General features: G+C 37.9%; 1 protein-coding gene across 1 annotated transcript in view; it reads left to right on the forward strand.

Moving 5' to 3' along the window:
• LOC113523756 (uncharacterized) overlaps positions 1 to 24863 on the forward strand; it is a 507872-nt gene that overhangs the window by 342483 nt on the left and 140526 nt on the right. The window contains exons 19-20 of the mRNA XM_053235375.1: positions 18439 to 18615; positions 19442 to 19618. Coding sequence (XP_053091350.1) covers positions 18439 to 18615; positions 19442 to 19618 — 354 coding nt within the window. The remainder of the gene's footprint in view (positions 1 to 18438; positions 18616 to 19441; positions 19619 to 24863) is intronic.

Genomic DNA, 24863 nt, shown 5'->3' on the forward strand with positions numbered 1-24863 from the left:
GAACAACACACTGCAGCTCAACACACAGCACACTGACAACAATGCAATGTGTGTTCGCTTAGATTTAAGAGAAAATATTAGGTATGGTTTACATAAAAATATTAAAGTGGACACAGAAGTCCACAGGCCAGATCAGACTGCTCTTGGCAATGATTAGTCTTGAATCAGTCTTTAAATATGCCTAGGCTTATAGATTATTACATTATATATTTAACATAGATTTAACATCATTCTCTGATAGGGTCTGATAATTTAGTAACTGCACGTTTAATGTCATGAAAACATAAAATATCCACAATAAAATATGAATTCAAATATATCCTAATAATGGACACAAATATTTAATAATACAGACATTGGAAAATCCATTTCCACGTGACTGCATGAGTGTAATGCAGAGGATCATTATTTTATGTGCTTTGTAAACACACACTTCATTGTGCTCTCTGCAGGTGTTCATGAGATAATGTGTACATAAATATTACTCAGTTCAGTGCTGATTAACAGTTGTGAGATATAAAGTCGCACTTGCAGAGTTGCCAACTCTCACGCATTTACTAAATCTCAAGCCAAAACACAAGACAATACCGCGAGTGCTTGTGCTGTTTAATGCGCTTAAGAGATACTTTTCTCCAACGCATAACTTACATTATTTACTCTTATTTTATATAATCTGTTAATATTTTGAATTAAAAGTCATGTGCATATTTCCATTTCACAAAACAATTTGTCATAACAGCAACCGACTCGCTGTTAAACTTTAAAGATGCGCGTGCATGCGTGTCAAACAGACGGAGTGCAAGAGAGAAATAAGAGCAATAAGTTAGACTAAAATATGCATTTTGATCAAATATTTGTTGTTGGATATCAAATTTATGCAAGTAATGTTATTTTTTATAAAAGAGGAACCGTAGTTCTACCTCTGACCTGTTAACACTTAGATTGTGCTTTATGAAAATTAACAGAAATGAACAGAAATGAAAAACTCCCAAGCAAAGAATTCAGTGGATAAAGAAGTGGAAAGACATGCACAATGAACACAACTATAGCTCATGATAAGAGATGGTGAGAGGAGATATGAGCTAATTAATGTTTTTTCTGGAGTAAAATGTGTTCAATTAATACCAATGCAAATATAGTTGCTGTGCTATTTACTTGCCATTTTGTTTACTATATTTTTAAAGTTCATAGACCTCACTGAGTTTTCTTTTTTTATTCACATGTATTCTGAATTCATAATGTGTACATTATTTGAAAATTACTCAACTCTGTATTACTCAATTCATAGTCTGCAACTGCAATATTTATCAAATAATTGTCCTAACCATTTTACTGTCTTGTGTGAAAAAGTGAGTTTTTGTAATGTATTAAAATTACCTTCATTATAATGAGGTGATTACACAGATTTGTAAAACCGTATTTGAACTATTAACAAATGACCAGTTTCTTAGAATTGCACTAGTTATTGAGTAGTTGTCCTAACCATTTAACTGTCTTTTCATTTGGTAATTTGTGGAGGGTACATATTTTAAAGAAGGTCTAAATGCAGTAAACATAGATGAAAACATTTGCACTTTGAGTCAGAAAAGTATAGTTACTCAAGAATATGCTTTATAAAGTTGCTTTTTTGAGTTAGGGACAGTATTTTGACAGTTTAAAAATGAATGACAATAACTTTGGTTAATCACATGCATTTACCCAGTTCGCACCTGCTATTAGCCTACAGTATCTACAACTCATTCTCACTTATTGTCCACTTCCCCAATGACACCTTGACACCTTGATAAATGTTTCAAAGCAGTCCTGCAGGGCCACACTGGCCTGCTGAGTACACCTCCTCACAATCCTTGTGGTAGGCTTACTTTGAACTGCAGGAACATACTGACAAGGTCATGATCTGATCTACTAAGTGGAGGTAGGGTAGTAGCTCTGTATGCTTCTTTAACATTTGCATACAAAAGGTCTGGTGTTCTGTTTTCCCATGTAGTGCAGTCAACAAACTGGTGGAAAGTTGGGAGAGTGGAATCCAGATCTACATGGTTAACGTCTCCAGTAATTACCACAAAAGCTTACGGGTGTTTAGACTGTAACTTAGCAACAGTGGCGTGAGTAACATCACATGCCACTTCCTTGTCAGCTGACGGTGGTTTTAGTGATTATGGTGTCATTGTTTGGTGGTAAATTCTGCATAAGACAAGGAGCGTGTGATTAAAATTTGTTTAACCTTCCCGGTCTTTGTCTTTAGTACATTACGCCATGTTAAGCATTTAGACTGGCCTGATAGATCGGCTTAGCCTACAGTATCTACAACCCATTCTCACTTATTGTTCACGCCCCCAATGACACCTTGACATCTGTACAGATAAATGCAGTCCATCCAAATGTAAAGGCATCTCAAAATGACCAAGATCAGCAAACTGCATTCCCAAGACATCAGGATGATGAGGTCTGCTGGAAGTTCCACTCCAGAAATACACCATCTGAGTTCCATTGGTGTACACACTACATTGAGCACCATCAGAAGACATTATAAAGAACAAACATCATGCATACGTAATCCTCTCAAAATAAATAAGTTAGTTACCCACTTCATACAGTATGACACTACCACAAATGTAAATATGTTGCAACAATGTCATGTGTTGGTTGTGCCTAAAGTGTCAAATATTTATTTAATGTTTTGCCCTTGATTTTAGGGACATTGTCACAGCCATAGACAACATCACTAGCCATAATGATGAACTGCTGGCAAGTTCAGTGAAAAAACAGCTCTGGTGTGACAATAGAGTGGACATCAGTGAGCATTCGGCGGATCAGGCAAATACTTGGGTGGAAGTAGGGGAAAATTCAACATTGTTCCTTGATCAGAGACAAAATAAAGAGATACGTCTCCAACAAGCCCAGATATGGATCAATGAGAAGGAGACGTTTCAAGAAGTCATTTTCACTGAAGAAACCACAGTGGCTTTGGACCACTTTGACAAGATGTCATTTTGTAAAATTGGTAGACGAAACACCCACGGAAAGTTCAAGTTTGGGGAGCAATATCCATACTGGGACTGGGACCTATTGCAATCTTCAAAGGGGTAATGGACTCTTTAAAGATGCTATTATAAAAGAAACTGCCACTACCTACATTAGGGAAAACTTCAGAGTCCATCACCACTTTTTCCAGGACAATAACCCCGAAACACACCACTGCAAGCAGAGTCATTGCTGCAGAGGGTATAAACTGGGTGAAGACTCCACCAGAATCCACTGATATGAATCCCATTGAGATGGTGTCACATTCTCTGAAATTCTCAAATTCTCTATATTTGGAAAGAAGCAAAACCACCTACACAGTCTGATTTAATTGCTGCCATAAATGAATTCTGGTTTGAGGAACTTATAGTAACAGCATGCAACAAGTACATAAATAAATTCTTCCAGCAGTGGTTGAGCATCAGGGTGGACACATTGGAATGTAGCATACATAGGCTAAAGTGTAATGCTATAAAATGAAAATATTGTACATTTCTTATCACTTATCACACTCCAATAGTGAAATAATTTATATATTTGTTGTAATGAACAGCATATTTGTTTTTTCTGTTGTATATTCCGCTTTTAGATTGCACTAAATCTTCCAAATGTACAATAAATGCTGAGAACAATGTCCAGGAGAAACAGCAACCACCACAGTCTACAGCTCTTCTGGATAATACCATTGCAACCAATTCATCAGTGACTGAACAGGTAAATCTCCCCAATCATAGTAGAGCATCCTCTTTATTTATTTTGTCTACTTTACCACCTGCTGACTGGGTCAAAGTACACTAACTGTGATTTAAATACATCTCCAGTGTATGTGACAACAAAAGTAGAGTAGAATGGTATTACGTGAGTGACATTTGAAGTGTTTTTTTATTATCTTTTTTGTTAATAGTTTCTATATGGAGTCCCCACAAAGCAGGTTTTAGTCAGGCTGAGAGGAGTTAATGCTATTTTACTGCCATATTTAAGCATTAACTACAAAACAATGTGCATGTACGAATGAATCATTTATTCCAACGTTTTTCAAAATATAATATGAACATGGAAATTATAAACTTCATTCCTATGTTGAAACAAATAATATTTTAGTTTTAACATGTTGAAGCTATTCTACTGCCACAGTAGCAGTAACCACAGAACATTAGACATTAAACATTCAACATGGCAAACATTCAGCTTTTTCGGTTTGGTCGAGTGCAGAATGTTTAGTTATTCTTTCTCCATCGTTGAGAGCTTTATTTGTCATAAGTGTATATTAGTTAGCTCTCTGACGGAGAAGATTGCAGCATTTAAGGTGCGCGTCCAGACTCTAGAGAGGGTTAATGAGAGTGAGAGCAGTGTAGTTTCTGTAGGGGAAAGTCTGGATGCCTTAGGTGGAATTAGCAATCACCCAACTCCGTCATTTGAGCCCTCACAGCGGGGCGAATGAGTGATGACTTGGTAGCATAATCGCAAAGCCAAGGCTAATGCTAAGGCTTGCCCACATGAGCACCAATCCTCTCCGCTTCACGTATCTAACAGGTTTGCTCTCCTAAGTGAAGCACCAGCCAAGAAACCTGAAAGAGCTCTGGTTATAGGAGACTCTATCTTAGGGCACATAAAATTGGGTAGCAGCACTAGTTAGGTGTATACCGGGAGCCAGGGTGCCGAACATAGCAGGTAATCTTAGAGTCTTAGGCAAGAATAGGTTTTCAACGGTAGCTAATGAGATACACTTTCTTCAGTCAGAGGTTACTAAGAGCAACATCGTAGAGGTGTGTAAATTAGTGAAGGTGATGTCTGATGCAGTAATATGCTCTGGCCCCATCCAAAAGTGGCGTGGCGGTGTAGCTTACAGCAGGTTATGGTCACTGAACTGCTGGATGCCCAGGTGGTGCACCAAAAACAATGTAGGCTTTATAGATAATTGGAGTAGTTTTGAGGGCAAGGCTGGCCTGTTAGGGCGGGACGGTGTCCATCCCACTCAGGAAAGTGCTGCTGTCATTTCTTGCATCATAGCACATAGTCTCAGAACAGGCCTAGTTAATCAGTAACAATCCAGAGCCAAGGCCAGGGAGCAGACAAGCAGGCTAAACAGACCATCTGCTAGCTGCACTGAGTTGTCACGTAGGGTCCACTATACTGAGACTGTGTCTGTTCCCTGAACTAAACAAAAATGTAGAAATACTCAGAAAGTTTGTTTTAGTGACCTAATTAACATAAAATTAAATCATAGTGAATACACAGCCAACACCTTTGATCTGAAGCTAGGACTGTTAAATAATAGATCTCTTACATCTAAAGTATTTATTGTTAATGAAACTATTACTGATCAGGAGTTTAAAATTTACTGTGTTTAACAGAAATGTGCATTAAACCAAATGAGTATGTAGCATTAAATGAAGCTAGTCCTCGTGGATACAGTTATATACATCAGTCTAACTGGCAGAGGAGGAGGTGTCGCAGTGATTTATAATGCTAATCTAGTATTCAACACTTTTGAAGTTCTTTTTACTAACATATGTAGCCACAAAAATACGTCTAACCTAGTTGTTTCTTTAGACAAAGCATTAATTGTTGGAGACTTTAATGTTCATTTTGTTAACCTGGAAGACGCTCTGAGAATAGAGGTTGTGTCCATTCTAGATTTGGTAGTGGTCAATCAGAACATAATAGGACCCACTCATAATGGTGGTCACACTCTTGATCTAATAATGACGTTTGGATTAAATATAGAAAGTATAGTCAAATTTCCACAGTCTGAAGTTCTCAGATCATTATCTCATCTCTTTGAAAATGTGTCTTAATCATAATATATGCACCTTGCAATCGTACCATGTCAAATGTACATTCACGTCAGCTACTGAGTGAGTTTTATCAATTCTAGAGTTATCAACTATGATAAATCTCCTAGTGATCTACTGTATCAACTAGATCACTGTCTGACCCCACAGAGCTTGATTAGGCAACTAACTGATTGCTTAGAGTCAATGTTCCACTATACAATAATGTAACCCCCTTAAACAAAAAATAATTAGAGAGAAAATACTAGCATCCTGGTATAGTGATAATACACACCGTAAAATAGACCAGTTGAAAATTAGAATGTGAATGCTATCAAACTAAATTGGTAATATTTCAAACAGCATGGAAGGAGAGCCTGCTGAGCTATAGAATATATACAGTCAGGTCCATAAATATTGGGAACAGTGACACAGTTTTGGTAATTTTGCCTCTGTACACCACCACAGTGGATTTGAAATGAAGCAGTCAAGATGTGACTGAAGCGTAGACTTTCAGCTTTAATTCAAGGGGTTTAACAAAAATATTGCATTAATCGTTTAGGAATTACAGCCATTTTTTACAGAGTTCCCAAGAGTCCCCAGAGTAGCCAATCACAATCTCTCAACCATGTGTGTTTTAAAAAAGACTAGAACACAGAATCTCTTCTAATGAAAACTCTGTCATTAGAAGATGTGACTGAAGCGTAGACTTTCAGCTTTAATTCAAGGGGTTTAACAAAAATATTGCATTAATCGTTTAGGAATTACAGCCATTTTTTACAGAGTTCCCCAGAGTCCCCAGAGTAGCCAATCACAATCTCTCAACCATGTGTGTTTTAAAAAAGACTAGAACACAGAATCTCTTCTAATGAAAACTCTAGGTAATTTCATTATCTGTTTGTGTTACCCATAATGCACTGCAAGTGGAAAATGTACCAGTCATGTTAAATCGCTAGTCCTTTTAGCTAGCAGGTTATTAGCGCTATACAGGCTACAATAAGTACGGAATAAAATATGACAGGGTGGTGTGATGAAGCGGAGTTACTGCCCTGAAGTTGATTATTTTCCTATAACAGTAAGTTACAACTTTACCTCTAACTGTTACAATGTTCTGACACTGGAGACTCCTTCACTAGTGTGAACAACTTTTGAGCTAAATGTTTGATAAGTGTACTCCTGTGCTAGCTGCAGCGCCCCCTAGTGTCCAGTTCATGTTTGTCAATTTAGGACACAGCCACAGTGTAGTGACAGGAACCTCATCAGAAAGAGGTGTCTTTGTGATTACAGTGTGTGTGTGTGTGTGTGTGTGTGTATGAGGAGATGTGTACTCTAAAGAAATTATGTGGGGAATGTTTGTAAAGCTCAAGTCGATTTCATGAATCAGAGAGAACAAAAACGCGCTTGCAGGCAAGAGTAATCTCATTACGCACACACACACACACTGTGTTTATATGGTATAAGAACATGCTGGAATGTGTAATATGTGATCAGACAGAGAATACTCGTTTCTAACTGGATGCCTCTAAAGTAGATTTAGGTTCTAAATCACTGTATTTATGTGAATTGTAACCCCGGCAACAAGCTTAAACATGTAGTTACAGATCCCTGAACAACAATCAGAAATATGAATGAAACTGATCTAAAGGCTACAAATGATTCTCAAGAGAAAATATTTTAAATAGTGACAAATTTAATTGAGTGACATATTTAATTGAATATCACAATAACATTAAAACAAATATACAATTATTAAAACCTTTAATCAAAATAAAAAATAATAAACAAATTTTGCAAAATATCAAACTGATTTATAGACTTTTTAAAAAAATAATTTCAATCTTTAAATTCTTTTATTCTGTTGGCAGATCATTGGTTCTATGTAAAGAAATGCTTGAAAAAATAAAACATATCCATTAAATTAAAAAAGTAAAATAAAAAAACAAAATAATAGTGAAATAAGAAAAAAATACAGAAAATAATAAATAATAAAATAATAATTTCAAACAAAAAATGGCTCTTAATGGAAATCAGTATCAATATGCTTCTAAACAGTATGGGCTAGGGCTCTAATATAGATATCTATAATGTCAATAAGAAACACACACACAGTCACACACACAGAGGAGTTTACTGGAGTTTAGAGCCAATGGAGGGGGCACAAACTTTATATGACTCTAATCTGACAGGGCTTTATCACTGATGTGTGTGTGTGTGTGTGTGTGTGTGTTCCGGTTTAAGTGAAAGTCAAAGTCCATTTTGTGGAATAAGGAAGCAAATCATTGGCAGGAGAAAAACACAGTAAGTATGTAAATGTAAAGCTCTAATATGTGAATGTTGTGAATGTGCACTAGATGAAGAACAGTTCAGTTGATTTGTACTGAAGTTGTAACTTCCACAGTTTACTGTAGGAGCTGATTTCCCTGTAAGTGAAGCGTGTGATGATACAGGGTTAGATTTAACACCGCCATGTTGGAGTGAAGTAAATATGTGTCCTGCAGTGTTTCTCTCTCTAATGAAGCACTGGAGCGTGAGGTGTCTCTTCCAATTCGGGAAAATCGCTAGTTCTTTGTGCTGCAAAGTCACACGTCATGTCTTTCAGAAGACACCTTTTTATGTTCCTCAACTTGCCTGAAAATACGCTCGATATCTGGATAGGGGCATTGTATGTTTTTTCTGATTTTTCCCTTTTATTGTTTGAAATAGATTTGATTTTTTTCTTGCGCATTTCCTTATTTATTTGTATTATTTTTTTTATTGTTAATTATTATCTAACTGACAAAATAAGGAGAGTTTTTAAATTCAAATTCTCTTTCTCTCTCTGTGTGTGTGTGTGTGTGTGTGTAGGTTTACAGGTGTAATCTGTAGGAGGAGACATGACCTCCAACATGAGTGTGTCTGTGAAACAGTGCTTAAAGAAATATGAGAGGTGAGCGAAGGGTGTGACTCAGTGAAAAACAGAAATGTTCTCACATTCACTTACACTAAACAGATCAACTCAAGATGTTCAAAATCAGCTGATGATTAGTGACATTGAGCTACTGAGCAACACGTCTAACCCCAAGTTGTTCCTGTAGCTGGATAAAGTATGAAGGTTAAAGAATGGTATCAGTGTTAATAAGGAATATCATCAGATTTTAACTACAGTTGAATTATTCAGTATTGCTGCAGAACAGTAATAATGATGCAGTGGTTGTGTGTGTTTAGTCTGATTCAGGGTGAGAGATCAGACTCACCTGAACCCAGCTGTGTGTCCATGAAGAGTGACGCGTCAATGGATATACCAAAATCCTTTAGAGACACAGACTGTGCTACTGATCTGAGGTGAGGACAGTTTAATGTAAGAGTGCAGTGTTTTATGACTCACACTCTCATAATCAAACATCTCGCAAATATCTGTGTATTCACTGGTTTGTGATTGTAGTTATGAATATGATTTATAGTCCTTGTTAAACTTTTAACAAGTGTTTTGTTTGTTCATAGACTGCAGAAGAATAAATCAGAAATCACTGAGAAGAGTCATTTGGAGGCCATATTCAAGGTGTGTGTGTGTAACTTTTACTAATCCCAGCATTTTAATTAATATCTCTATCTGTCTGCTGCCAGAGATTTGAGTAATCATTACACCTATTCCACTCTCACTGCAATGTGACAGAACAAAATACTGAGCAACACTAAGAGAGAACACGAGTGTATTGTGTTTTCCTCATTGGTTTCAAACACATAGAAATGCTCCATGACTCTCCTTCATTATTTTGCTCGTCTGCGCCCTCAACTGAAACCAGTTTATCTGGATGCCACCTATTGAATAGGCCTGGAATACACGAGTTTAAAATCCCAAAGCTGTATTTAGTGCAAAACATTTTATTTGTTACATCTGCTTGTAGAAGTTTTATGATTAATGATAGAAAAATGTAGTTTTATATTTTGAGTAATATAAAGTTTTCAGTAATAAACACATATTCATATGACATTATAATATTTTTGTATTTTTTTTCTTTCTGTTTCAAATCAGGATCTGGAGCACAAAGTCATCACTCTGTTAAAGAATGAGCTGAAGAGATTTAAGAAGCTCCTGAGTCCAGATTACCCAGCATGCTCTGAGAAGGAGGTGGAGGCTGAGGAGGATCAGAGCAGTGTCAGAGAGGGAGCGCTGAAGATCACACTGCACGTCCTGAAGAACATGAACCACACAGATCTCGCTAACACACTGCAGAACAGTAAGAGCTCATGGGGATATAACATCACTTTAACTTTAGAGGAACAAACTGCTCTAAATTTATTAAACACATCATAATGATGTTCTTTGATCAACACAATATAATAACAGATCAGTACTGACATTACATATAATATACAGATATGAAAATATCAATAGTCAACAGAGATGATCAGAGTTTACATTTTATTCTTCTTTTTATCAGAACACGTTTCTGTGTACCATCGAAAACTCAAATCCAAACTGAGAGATAAATGTAAAAGAATTAATGAAGGAATCTCACAGCATGGAAGCTCAGCACTTCTGAATGAGATCTACACAGATCTCTACATCACAGAGGGTTGGAGTGGAGACGTCAATAATGAACATGAGGTGAGACAGATTGAGACAGCGTCCAGGAGACCAGCAACACAGGAGACACCCATCAAATGTAATCAGCTCTTTAAAGACAAGTCCATCAGAAGTGTGCTGACTAAAGGAGTTGCTGGAATTGGGAAAACAGTCTCTGTGCAGAAGTTCATTCTGGACTGGACTGAAGGAAAAGCAAATCAGGACGTCACCTTTATGTTTCCACTTCCCTTTAGAGAGCTGAATTTGATGGAGCAGAAAAATCTCAGTCTGATGAAACTTCTTCATCACTTTTTCCCAGAAATAAAAGAATTACAATTTATAGACTGTGAGATCAACAAATCCCTGTTTATCTTTGATGGTCTGGATGAGTGTCGACTTCCTCTAAATTTCCAGAACAATGAGAGATTGTGTGATGTGACAGAGTCAGCCTCAGTGGATGTGCTGCTGACAAACCTCATCAAGGGGAATCTGCTTCCCTCTGCTCTCCTCTGGATAACCTCTCGACCAGGAGCAGCCAATCAGATCCCTCCTGCGTGTGTAAACCAGGTAACAGAGGTACGAGGCTTCAGTGATCCTCAGAAAGAGGAGTACTTCAGGAAGAGGATCAGTGATCAGAGCCTGGCCAATAAAATCATCACACACATGAAGTCTTCAAGAAGCCTCTACATCATGTGCCACATCCCAGTCTTCTGCTGGATCTCAGCCACTGTTCTAGAGAGAATGTTGGGTAAAGCAGAGAGTGGAGAGATCCCCAAGACTCTGACTCAAATGTTCACACACTTCCTGATCTTTCAGATCAAACACAAGGACCAAAAGTACTATCAGAAATCTGACCCTGATCCTCAGCAGACCAGAGAGAGTATCCTGGCACTGGGAAAACTGGCTTTCCAACAGCTGGAGAAAGGAAACCTGATCTTCTATGAGGAAGACCTGAGAGAGTGTGGCATTGATGTCAGAGAAGTGTCAGTGTACTCAGGAGTGTGTACCCAAATCTTCAGAGAGGAGTTTGGGCTTCACCTGGGGAAGGTGTTCAGCTTTGTACATCTGAGTGTTCAGGAGTTTCTGGCTGCTTTATATGCATTTCTCTCTTTCATCAACAGAAATGTAACAGAACAACAAACCACTGATCTATCTGATCTTTTAACTAAATCAAACATGTCTGATTTCCTGAGGTGTGCAGTGGACAAGGCCTTACACAGTGAAAATGGACACCTGGACCTGTTCCTCCGCTTCCTTCTGGGTCTCTCACTGGAGTCCAATCAGACTCTAATGCCCCAGACAGGAAGCAGCTCTCACAGGAAACAGGAAACAGTCAAGTTCATCAAAAAGAAGATTAGGAAGAATCCATCTCCAGAGAAATCCATCAATCTGTTCCACTGTCTGAATGAACTGAATGATCATTCTCTAGTGCAGGAAGTACAGCATTACCTGAAAAGTAAAGATGACAATCGTCTCAGTGGAGTCAGACTCTCTCCTGCTCAGTGGTCAGCTCTGGTGTTTGTGTTGCTGAACTCAGATGAGAATCTGGATGAGTTTGATTTGAGGAAATATGATAGATCAGAGGAATGTCTTCTGAGGTTGCTGCCAGTGGTCAAAGCATCCAGAAAAGCTGAGTAAGTAATTTTAAAATTATTTCATAAATGCATTACTAACTAACTAAATGTAGTATTTATTATTTTAAATTAACACTAATGATGCTGCACTGATTAGGATAATGCTTATCATTAATTACTCTGATCAGTTCACTGTTATTCTGTATGTAAGGAGAATGAGGGAGCTTATTGAAGAGAGCATCATTAAATAAATAGCTTTTTTTCTCTTTGGTTAAGTGTTTTTTTTCTGCTTAACTTTGTACATTTAAATACCAAATCTAATTACTGAGGGAAAATAAGATTGTTCTAACTTTGAATTTATAAAGCACTCAATGGCATATTCATTTAAAAACACAAAACAATCAAAATAAGGTAAAATGTGCATAAAATATATAGATCTAAGATATATCATAACAGTAAAAAAGAGAAAATATATTATTTTATTGATAAAAACATGACAGTAAAGTCAGGTTTCAACCCATTAAACACACGTTGGTTTGAAATGTGATAATACATAATTAGTACATTTATACAGTTAATTTAATTGATAAAAACACAAATATTCATACACTGTTTTAACTGCAGGTCTGGACTGCATGATATAGCATGAATATTGTATTTTATAGTGAAAAACTCCTCAATCCTAGAAAATCTGCAGACCCAGATGGTTTAGATGCTTACTTCTTAAACCTGCCGCTGCTAAAAGGTGGAGAACCCTGTCATATTAATAACTATAGGCCTACACCCAAATTATCAGCTCTTGCCAAAACACTAGAACTTTTAATAAGCGAACAATTAAAGGAACATTTATAGAGTGAATACATGGCTACATGAATACCAGTCTGCTTTTAGAAAATGCCATAGCACAACTACTGCTGCTGTGAAAGTAGTTAATGATATTGTCACGGCCTTAGACAAGAAACAACACTGTGTTTGACTTTTCATTGATATGTGGAAGGTGTTTGATAGCGTTGAGCGTTCTATTCTGCTGCAGAGGTTGACTGACTCAGGGCTGTCCAGTCGAGCTGTTACTTGGTTTTCACATTATTTGTTGGATAGGACTCTGTGTTCAGGCTGATGGTTTGTTTTCTAATGTGTTGTCTGTCCATAAAGGGGTGCAACAGTGGGACCACTTTTATTCTTTATTTATATAAATCATTTAGGAAGAAAAGTTGATTATGCAAATATGCACTTTTATGCTGATGATATGATGTTATTTATTGCTGTGCTCCTGTTTTTGCTGAAGTGATAAATAAACTTCAGAAAGCTTTTAAGGAAACAGAATCCCAATTCAAATCATTACAATTATTTCTAAATGCAGATAAAACTAAAATGATGGTCTTTACAGTGACACATGCATCTCTCTAATTTAACACACTCCATTCTTAATGGGAACAAAATTCATTCAAACCTCGTCCCTTTTTACATTTCCATGTTTTTACATTGACTTTGTGCTGCTCTGTGTGACATTACATCCTGCTGATGTTTACACACTGCACTGATTTTATGCCTTGATTTTGTGAGTGAACCAGAATCATGAAAGAATCATGGCTTTAATCTGAGGTTTGTGGTTGTCAGCGGCATCTTGAAGACCAGTTATGTTAAACTTGGTTGTTCGTCACAACCTTGCGATCAATTTATACAGCCGACAAAATCTACTAGACATTTAACTTCCATCTGCTACCATCAGAGACACTCCGGTCCTCGGGCTCAAGTGAGCGGCCAGTCCGACAGGAAGTGCCCGTCGCCGGCGTCGCGAACGTAAACAAAGCCGGGGTAAGCGGGGCGGCCTGCGGGCTAAAGCTAAAGCTCAACCCGCATCGTCCAACGCTATCGAGCATCTTCCCTGCCACTGTACGGTCTCTGGCTAATAAGATCGATGAAATACGGCTATTTCCATGATTCCCAGCGAGTCGCCATGTCACATACACGGCTATGGATTACACTCAAACGTGGCTAAATAGCAGCACGCTGACCAACGCGATTGAACTAGAGGCCGCTACATGTTCAGAGCTGCAGAACCGCTGTGGACTCTGGGAAAAGCAAAGGTGGGGCTGTTTGCATCTACGGAAACAAAACTTGGTGCACCGATGCTGATATTATTAAGTGCCACTGTTGTGCTGATATACAGGTGCTGGTCATATAATTAGAATATCATCAAAAAGTTGATTTATTTCACTAATTCCATTCAAAAAGTGAAACTTGTATAATGTATACATTCATCCCACACAGACTGATATATTTCAAGTGTTTATTTCTTTTAATTTTGATGATTATAACTAACAACTAATGAAAACCCCAAATTCAGTATCTCAGAAAATTAGAATATTGTGAAAAGGTTCAATATTGAAGATACCCGGTGCCACACACTAATCAGCTAATTAACTCAAAACACCTGCAAAGGCCTTTAAATGGTCTCTCAGTCTACACAATCATGGGGAAGATGACCATTGACACCTTGCACAAGGAGGGCAAGACACAAAAGCTCATTGCAAAAGAGGCTGGCTGTTCACAGAGCTCTGTGTCCAAGCACATTAATAGAGAGGCGAAGGGAAGGAAAAGATGTTGTAGAAAAAAGTGTACAAGCAATAGGGATAACCGCACCCTGGAGAGGATTGTGAAACAAAACCCATTCAAAAATGTGGGAGAGATTCACAAAGAGTGGACTGCAGCTGGAGTCAGTGCTTCAAGAACCACTACGCACAGACGTATGCAAGACATGGGTTTCAGCTGTCGCATTCCTTGTGTCAAGCAACTCGTGAACAACAGGCAGCGTCAGAAGCGTCTCGCCTGGGCTAATGACAAAAAGGACTGGACTGCTGCTGAGTGGTCCAAAGTTATGTTCTCTGATGAAAGTAAATTTTGCATTTCCTTTGGAAATCAGGGTCCCAGAGTCTGGAGGAAGAGAGGAGAGGCACAGAATCCACGTTGCTTGAGGTCCAGTGTAAAGTTTCCACAGTCAGTGATGGTTTGGGGTGCCATGTCATCTGCTGGTGTTGGTCCACTGTGTTTTCTGAGGTCCAAGGTCAACGCAGCCGTATACCAGGAAGTTTTAGAGCACTTCATGCTTCCTGCTGCTGACCAACTTTATGGAGATGCAGATTTCATTTTCCAACAGGACTCGGCACCTGCACACAGTGCCAAAGCTACCAGTACCTGGTTTAAGGACCATGGTATCCCTGTTCTTAATTGGCCAGCAAACTCGCCTGACCTTAACCCCATAGAAAATGTATGGGGTATTGTGAAGAGGAAGATGTGATATGCCAGACCCAACAATGCAGAAGAGCTGAAGGCCACTATCGGAGCAACCTGGGCTCTCATAACACCTGAGCAGTGCCACAGACTGATCGACTCCATGCTACGCCGCATTGCTGCAGTAATTCAGGCAAAAGGAGCCCCAACTAAGTATTGAGTGCTGTACATGCTCATACTTCTCATGTTCATACTTTTCAGTTGGCCAAGATTTCTAAAAATCCTTTCTTTGTATTGGTCTTAAGTAATATTCTAATTTTCTGAGATACTGAATTTGGGGTTTTCATTAGTTGTCAGTTATAATCATCAAAATTAAAAGAAATAAACACTTGAAATATATCAGTCTGTGTGGAATGAATGTATACATTATACAAGTTTCACTTTTTGAATGGAATTAGTGAAATAAATCAACTTTTTGATGATATTCTAATTATATGACCAGCACCTGTAGAGCACCTCTTTATCAAGTGCAGAGCTTTTTATCTGCCCCGTGAATTTATATGCACCATACTTGCTGCAGTATATGTACCCCGGATGCTAATGCTAAGATAGCCATGAAAGAACTGGTGCTGTTATTAACAAGCTGCAAACAACACATCCCGATGGAGCTTTTATCAGTGCTGGGATTTTAATCACACTAATTTGAGGACGGCACTCCCCAAATTCTATCAAAACATCTTTTGTGTGTCTGTGTGAGAGAGAGAGAGAGAGAGATGTAAGTGTTCTGATATATCATCATTTCTCTCCCAGGCTGTGTGGGTGTAATCTCACAGAGGAAAGCTGTAGAGCTCTGTACTCAAACTCCTCCAGTCTGAGAGAACTGGACCTGAGTTACAATAAACTGCAGGATTCAGGAGTGAAGCTGCTCTCTGCTGGACTGGAGAATCCACACTGTACACTGGAGATACTGAGGTCAGATCATCACTTTCCCACTGTGGATACAGATTTAACAACACACACAAAGAGGGACAGAAAATATTAACTTAACATAAATTCTTGTAGATTTGATATTATGGGACAAAATAGTGTGACATGCTTTAGATACAGATCTAAAAGACCCCCGTCTCACACACACACACAGTACATGCAAAATGATCTAAGTAAAATAATAAATTACATTTGTGTATGTTTGTGTTTGAGATGTCACTGTTCTGATATATCATCATTTCTCTCCCAGGCTGCGTGAGTGTAATCTCACAGAGGAGAGCTGTAGAGCTCTGTCCTCAGTTCTCAGCTCAAACTCCTCCAGTCTGAGAGAACTGGACCTGAGTGACAATAACCTGCAGGATTCAGGAGTGAAGCTGCTCTCTGCTGGACTGGAGAATCCACACTGTACACTGGAGACACTGAGGTCAGATCATCACTTTCACACTGTGGATCCTGCATTTGTGTCATATGGCTGTTTTAGATTAATAAAATGTTGTCTGTCCTGGAGCACAATTTTAATAGAGCAGCAATAACTGCTATAGTTTTCCAGATTCAAAAATAACAAACAGTGAAATAGACATGTAACAATCGAGATTTACTTTTGGCTTTCATACACACACTTCATGGGCTGTGAAGCACTGTGTGTGTGTGTGTGTGTGTGTGTGTGTGTGTGTGTGTGTGTGTGTGTGTGTGTGTGTGTGTGTGTGTGTATAGGTTGATCTATAAATGTTGATCTCTCTACAGGCTGGATCGCTGCAGTATTACAGGTGAAGGTTGTGCTGCTCTGGTTTCAGCTCTGAAGTCAAACACCTCATCACACCTGAGAGAACTGAATCTGAACCGCAATAAACCAGGAGAATCAGGAGTGAAGCTGCTCTCTGATCTACTGAAGGATCCACACTGTAAACTGGAGAAACTACAGTGAGTTACTGACTGAAACACACACACACACACACACACACACACAGTAACAGTGATTTGGTGGTTTAGTCTCTTTATACACTTCAGAGGAGATTCTGTATCTTAATGTGTTTGTACAGTAATAAGAAATAAAAACACTGTTCTGCATTTGGGTTCTCTCTTGGAAAAGAGTGGGATGCTTCTCACCGGGAAAAGAGTGGGAGAGAGCTTTCCCCTGGTGAAGGAGATTAAGTATTTTGGGATTTTATTCATGAGGGATGAAAAAAAGTGTTAGATTGACAAACGGTGATTTTATTAAGAGTATGCCTCAGTATGTGGACAGAACTCCATACTTACTACATCTCTATCCTCACCTCTCATCTCTTTGCTTACAATCTACGTCTCTATCCTCACCGATCATCACAAGCTGTGAGTAGTGACTGTAGGAATACTCCAGTTGAGGTTGTTCAGGCAGCTGATGACGGCGCCCCCTGGTGGCTTTATCAGGCAACAGTGTGTTTCTCCCAGAAACAATGATCCAGCCCCTGAATTTTTTACATAATTTGTGGTATTTATGGTTTGTGTATTTTGTATACTTGAATCTGTCTTTTTGTGCGTTGTGTGTATGAAATGTTTTTCTGATTATGTAGTTTAATCATTCCTCTTTGTTTTATAGTTTAATATGTGTATTTGGGGCTCTGCAATATAAATACTGTACTTTAAGATTACACACACACACACACGTACAAACACACACACAATGAGGAACAGAAAATATTAACATAAACTGTAGTTTTGATATTATCGGGACAAAATTTACTGTGACATGCTTTAGATACAGATCTAAAAGACCCTTCTCCCAGACACACACACACACACAGTACACGCAAAACCTTCTAAGTAAAAGGATAAATTATATTTGTGTATGTTTGTGCTTGAGATGTCAGTATTCTGATATATCATCATTTCTCTCCCAGGCTGCGTGACTGTAATCTCACAGGGGAAAGCTGTAGAGCTCTGTCCTCAGTTCTCAGCTCAAACTCCTCCAGTCTGAGAGAACTGGACCTGAGTTACAATTATAACCTGCAGGATTCAGGAGTGAAGCTGCTCTCTGCTGGACTGGAGAATCCACACTGTACACTGGAGACACTGAGGTCAGATCATCACTTTCACACTGTGGATCCTGCATTTGTGTCATATGGCTGTTTTAGATTAATAAAATGTTGTCTGTCCTGGAGCACAATTTTAATAGAGCAGCAATAACTGCTATAGTTTTCCAGATTCAAAAATAACAACAGTGAAATAGACGTGTAACAATCTGGATTTACTTCATGGGCTGTGAAGCATTGTGTGTGTGTGTGTGTGTGTGTAGGTTGATCTATAAATGTTGATCTCTCTACAGGCTGGAATGCTGCAGTATTACAGGTGAAGGTTGTGCTGCTCTGGTTTCAGCTCTGAAGTCAAACACCTCATCACACCTGAGAGAACTGAATCTGAATGACAATGAACCAGGAGAATCAGGAGTGAAGCTGCTCTCTGATCTACTGAAGGATCCACACTGTAAACTGGAGAAACTACAGTGAGTTACTGACAGAAACACACACACACACACACACACACACACACTGTAACAGTGATTTGGTGGTTTGATGTCTCTTTATACACTTCAGAGGAGATTCTGTATCTTAATGTGTTTGTACAGTAATAAGAAATAAAAACACTGTTCTGCATTTGGGTTCTCTCTCGGAAAAGAGTGGGATGCTTCTCACCGGGAAAAGAGTGGGAGAGAGCTTGCCCCTGGTGAAGGAGATTGTGTATTTTGGGGATTTATTCATGAGTGATGAAAAAAAGTGTTAGATTGACAAACGGTGATTTTATTAAAAGTATGCCTCAGTATGTGGACAGAACTCCATACTTACTCCGTCTCTATCCTCACCTCTCATCTCTCTGCTTACAATCTACATCTCTGTCCTCACCGATCATCACAAGCTGTGAGTAGTGACTGTAGGAATACTCCAGTTGAGGTTGTTCAGGCAGCTGATGAGGGTGCCCCCTGGTGGCTTTATCAGGCAACAGTGTGTTTCTCCCAGAAACAATGATCCAGCCCCCCAGTTTTTACATCATTTGTGGTATTTATGGTTTGTGTATTTTGTATACCTGAATCTCTCTTTTTGTGTGTTTGTATGAAAATGTTTTACTGATTATGTAGTTTAATCATTCGTCTTTGTTTTATAGTTTAATATGTGTATTTGGGGCTCTGCAATATAAATACTGTACTTTAAGATTACACACACACCCACACACAGAGTACACGCAAAACCTTCTAAGTAAAAGGATAAATTATATATTTGTATGTTTTTGTTTAAGATATGGTCAGTGTTCTGATATCATAATTTCTCTCCCAGGCTGCGTGGGTGTGATCTCATAGAGGAAAGCTGTAGAGCTCTGTCCTCAGTTCTCAGCTCAAACTCCTCCAGTCTGAGAGAACTGGACCTGAGTGAGAATTATAACCTGCAGGATTCAGGAGTGAAGCTGCTCTCTGCTGGACTGGAGAATCCACACTGTACACTGGAGACACTGAGGTCAGATCAACACTTTCACACTGTGGATCCTGCATTTGTGTCATATGGCTGTTTTAGATTAATAAAATGTTGTCTGTCCTGGAGCACAATTTTAATAGAGCAGCAATAACTGCTATAGTTTTCCAGATTCAAAAATAACAAACAGTGAAATAGATGTGTAACAATCTGGATTTACTTCTGGCTTTCATACAAAGACTTCATGGGCTGTGAAGCATTGCATGTGTGTGTGTGTGTGTGTGTGCGCGCGCATGTGTGTAGGTTGATCTGTAAATGTTGATCTCTCTACAGGCTCCAATGCTGCAGTATTACAGGAGAAGGTTGTGCTGCTCTGGTTTCAGCTCTGAAGTCAAACACCTCATCACACCTGAGAGAACTGAATCTGAACTGCAATAAACCAGGAGAATCAGGAGAGAAGCTGCTCTCTGATCTACTGAAGGATCCACACTGTAAACTGGAGACACTACAGTGAGTTACTGACTGAAACACACACACACACACACACACACACACACACACACACACACATACACTGTAACAGTGATTTGGTGGTTTAACGTCTCTTTATACACTTCAGAGGAGATTCTGTATCTTAATGTGTTTGTACAGTAATAAGAAATAAAAACACTGTTCTGCATTTGGGTTCTCTCTCGGAAAAGAGTGGGATGCTTCTCACTGGGAAAAGAGTGGGAGAGAGCTTGGCCCTGTTGAAGGAGATTAAGTTTTTGGGGTTTTTCTTCATAAGTGATGAAAAAAGTCTTAGATTGACAAACGTTTATTAGATTAACACCAGTGTTACAGTCACTGTACTGGTCTGTGGGAGTGAAGCAGGAGCTCAGTATGTGGACAAAACTCTCTGCTTACTACGTCTCTATCCTCACCTCTCATCTCTCTGCTTACAATCTACATGTCTATCCTCACCTCTCATCTCTCTGCTTACAATCTACGTCTCTATCCTCACCTCTCATCTCTCTGCTCACAATCTACGTCCCTATCCTCACCTCTCATCTCTCTGCTCACAATCTACGTCCCTATCCTCACCTTTCATCTCTCTGCTTACCATCTACGTCCCTATCCTCACCTCTCATCTCTCTGCTTACAATCTACGTCTCTATCCTCACCTCTCATCTCTCTGCTCACAATCTATGTCTCTATCCTCACTGATCATCACAAGCTGTGAGTAGTGACTGCAGGAATACTCCAGTTGAGGTTGTTCAGGCAGCTGATGAGAGCGCCCCCTGGTGTCTCTATCAGGCAACAGTGTGTTTCTCCCAGAAACAATGATCCAGCCCCCCAATTTTTACATCATTTGTGGTATTTATGGTTTTGTATTTTGTAAACCTGAATCTGTCTTTTTTTTTTGTGTTGTGTGTATGAAAATGTTTTACTGATTATGTAGTTTAATCATTTCTGTTTTATAGTTTAATATGTGTATTTGGAGCTGTGCAATATAAATACTGTACTTTACACACACACACACACACACACATACAGGTTTTACACTGATTTTTCTTGTGAGGAAACTGATGACTGATTCTGATAAACATTTGATCAAATTGGATTGTTCTGCTCTTTTCTCTTTCTTTACAGATTTAAGCAGTTTTAATTCTGATCTGATCTGAGTCTCACACACAGAGGATGATGAGGATAAACTCTTACAGTACAAAGTGTTTGAAAAACATCATCATTTAGTGATAATCAGATGGTGTACAACATGTCAGCTTCTGCTTCTCTAGTTGTTTGTAGAAATGCGCCAGATGAGATAAATAAACTTTAACTGTACAGTAATGAATCTTTTCTTATTAACAGCAAAACAGAAACTGTTAATGCACTTATAATGTCATTTAATTGTTTTGTATATACAGTATGTTCATGTTTAAAACACATTATAAATATCTTATGGTATCAGTTCAATGCAGTAATCTGGTCATTGCTCAAAGTTATACACTGTTTATACACTGAGTTAAAGTAATTTGTTTCCTACTGAAGTTCTTAGAAAATTAAGATTAGAAAAGTTTAACTTAGTTGACTATGTACATAATTATGTTTTAAATTTATTAAATAGTGTGTTTAAAACAATTAAAAATATATATATAATTTTTTTGGTGTGTTTGAGTGTGTATGTTATAGATCATAATAACCCTCAAGGATTATTACAAAGAATCTACAAAGAATGTGCCATCATTAGCACAATGTTGAATAAATACCTAAAATTAAAAAATATAAAAAATAACTGCTAGAGATAGACTTTAAGCTAGCACAGTGCAGTCAAGTTTCTATGATACTATGTGTGTTTTTAGACTTGAAATAATAATTAGCATGGTAAGTATTAATTAGCAGTATTTAAACTCATTGCTTTTAGCTTCTCTGTCATTTCTGCAAACTTAAAAACTCGTAGTAGGCGATTAATCTTCAGCTTCGTCTGAACACAGTGTGTGTGTGTGTGTGCGTGTGTGTGTGTGTGTGTGTGTGTGTGTGTGTGTGTGTGAGAAAGAGAGAGAAATTTTCTGGTACAGAAGCAGAAACACCTCTATGGCATCAAAATGCTTCATTGTGTGACTTCACTCCGTGACATCGTTCCCCACAGACACAAGTGTTCCTGATAATATACACTAACACTGTTCCACTGCTGCTAATGCTTTCCCTTCTTTTACACTTTTATAACACACTTAAAGAAGAATAAAAAAGAATAAAAGAATAAAATATCACAGCTCCTGTTTGCTGCATTCTTAAGCTTTCTTTTCTTTTCACTCTAAATGTTCTGTGTTGAAGATATTTAGCACTGAACCGGGATGATAAACGAACTAATGCATAAAAACATGCCAGAAAACCCATAAAATCCTCCAGTTAAAGTGTTTCACCCTAAGAAACCATCATCACACGCTCATAGTGAGTGTTTATGACTTTAGCGTGTGAATTGCTTTGGTTAAATTTAGTCCTCTTATGGAATGGATTTTAAAAATCTACAGCAATCAGTTTGAAATTCTGCACTAGTGTGATTTTTTATGAGGAAGATGTGTACTGTTAATTGGTGTTCATTGATTAGAATATGTTCAATAAGTTTTAAAAAGTTAATAATCTGATATTACGGTCCTACCAAGAACCAAGAGTTTAAAAACATACGCTGTGTTTATAAAACTTCTGAGGTTTACACTTGGGAATAACTTTCCAGTTGAACCAGGTGAATATACTTTATTAATGACTGATGATGTGACTTTCACTGGACGTTTTTTCACGTGGTTTCACGCGATTCGTCACGTGTGATCACGCGGCACCCTGCAGTTTCGCTTCTTAGAGTTTAAATTCATTTGTTGTGCTTCACACAACATCCACCAGGTGGCGCCTGGAACAACACACTGCAGCTCAACACACAGCACACTGGCAACAATGCAATGTGTGTTCGCTTAGATTTAAGAGAAAATATTAGGTATGGTTTACATAAAAATATTAAAGTGAACACAGAAGTCCACAGGCCAGATCAGACTGCTCTTGGCAATGATTAGCCTTGAATTGATCTTTAAATATGCCTAGGCTTATAGATTATTACATTATATATTTAACAGAGAATTAACATCATTCTCTGATAGGGTCTGATAATTTATTAACTGCACGTTTAATGTCATGATTTCCAGAAAACATAAAATATCCACAATAAAATATAAATAAAAATATCCTAATAATGCACACAAATATTTAGTAACACAGACATTGGAAAATCCATTTCCACGTGACTGCATGAGTGTGATGCAGAGGATCATTATTTTATGTGGTTTGTAAACACACACTTCGTTGTGCTCTCTGCAGGTGTTCATGAGATAATGTGTACATAAATATTACTCAGTTCAGTGCTGATTAACAGTTGTGAGATATAAAGTCGCAGTTGCAGAGTTGCCAACTCTCACGCATTTACTAAGTCTCAAGCCAAAACACAAGACAATACCGCGAGTGCTTGTGCTGTTTAATGCGCTTAAGAGATGCTTTTCTCCAACGCACAACTTACATTTTACTCTTATTTTATATAATCTGTAAATATTATGAATTAAAAGTCATGTGCATATTTCCATTTCGCAAAACAATTTGTCATAACAGCAACCGAGTCGCTGTTAAACTTTAAAGCTGCGCGTGCATGCGTGTCAAACAGACGGAGTGCAAGAGTGAAATAAGAGCAATAAGTTAGACTAAAACATGCATTTTGATCAAATATTTGTTGTTGGATATCGAGTTTATGCAAGGAATTTTTTTTTTTCAAAACAGTAACTGTAATTCTACCTCTGACCTGTTAACACTTGGATTGTGCTTTATGAAAATGAACAGAAATGTGCAGAAATGAAAAACTCACAAGCAAAGAATTCAGTGGATAAAGAAGTGGAAAGACATGCACAATGAACACAACTATAGCTCATGATAAGAGATGGTGAAAGGAGAAATGAGCTATTTACATTTTTTCTGGAGTAAAATATGTTCAGTTAATACCAATGCAAATATAGTTGCTGTGCTATTTACTTGCCATTTTGTTTACTATATTTTTAAAGTTCATAGACCTCACTGAGTTTTCTTTCTTTATTCACATGTATTTTGAATTCATAATGTGTACATTATTTGAAAATTACTCAACTCTGTATTACTCAATTCATAGTCTGCAGCTGCAATAGTTATGAAATATTTGTCCTAACCATTTTACTGTCTTGTGTGAAAAAGTGAGTTTTTGTAACGTATTAAAATTACCTTCATAATAATGAGATGGGATTAAAAAATACAATGCACTTTAAAATTACCTTCATTATAATGAGATGATTACACAGATTTGTAAAACCGTATTTGAACTATTAACAAGTTACCCATCATTCTTAGAACTGCAGTAGTTATCAAGTCGTTATTCTAACCATTTAACTGTCTTTTCATTTGGTAATTTGGGGAGGGTACATATTTTAAAGAAGGTCTAAATCAAGTTCAAGTTGTAAAACATCACTAGATCTTCCTTCTGATTTAAACTGTTTATTAAATTTCATTACTTATCTGGCCAAGAAATGTACACTTATTTTATGGTCATCATCATGACTCTGAAGATGTGTTTGGCACAAGTGGCTAATTTTCTTCCTTTGGAAAAACTTACATATGACTTACAGAACAAATCTGAACTATTCTGGCAGATATGGACCCCCTTGTGGGATCTACTTGAACAATCGTGACTTTAGTCCTGCCATTTTTTTTTTAATTTTTATTTTGCCGTTTGGCTTTTCCATGATCA

The sequence above is a fragment of the Pangasianodon hypophthalmus genome, chromosome 1, assembly GCF_027358585.1.
Source record: "Pangasianodon hypophthalmus isolate fPanHyp1 chromosome 1, fPanHyp1.pri, whole genome shotgun sequence".
Lineage (NCBI taxonomy): Eukaryota > Metazoa > Chordata > Actinopteri > Siluriformes > Pangasiidae > Pangasianodon > Pangasianodon hypophthalmus.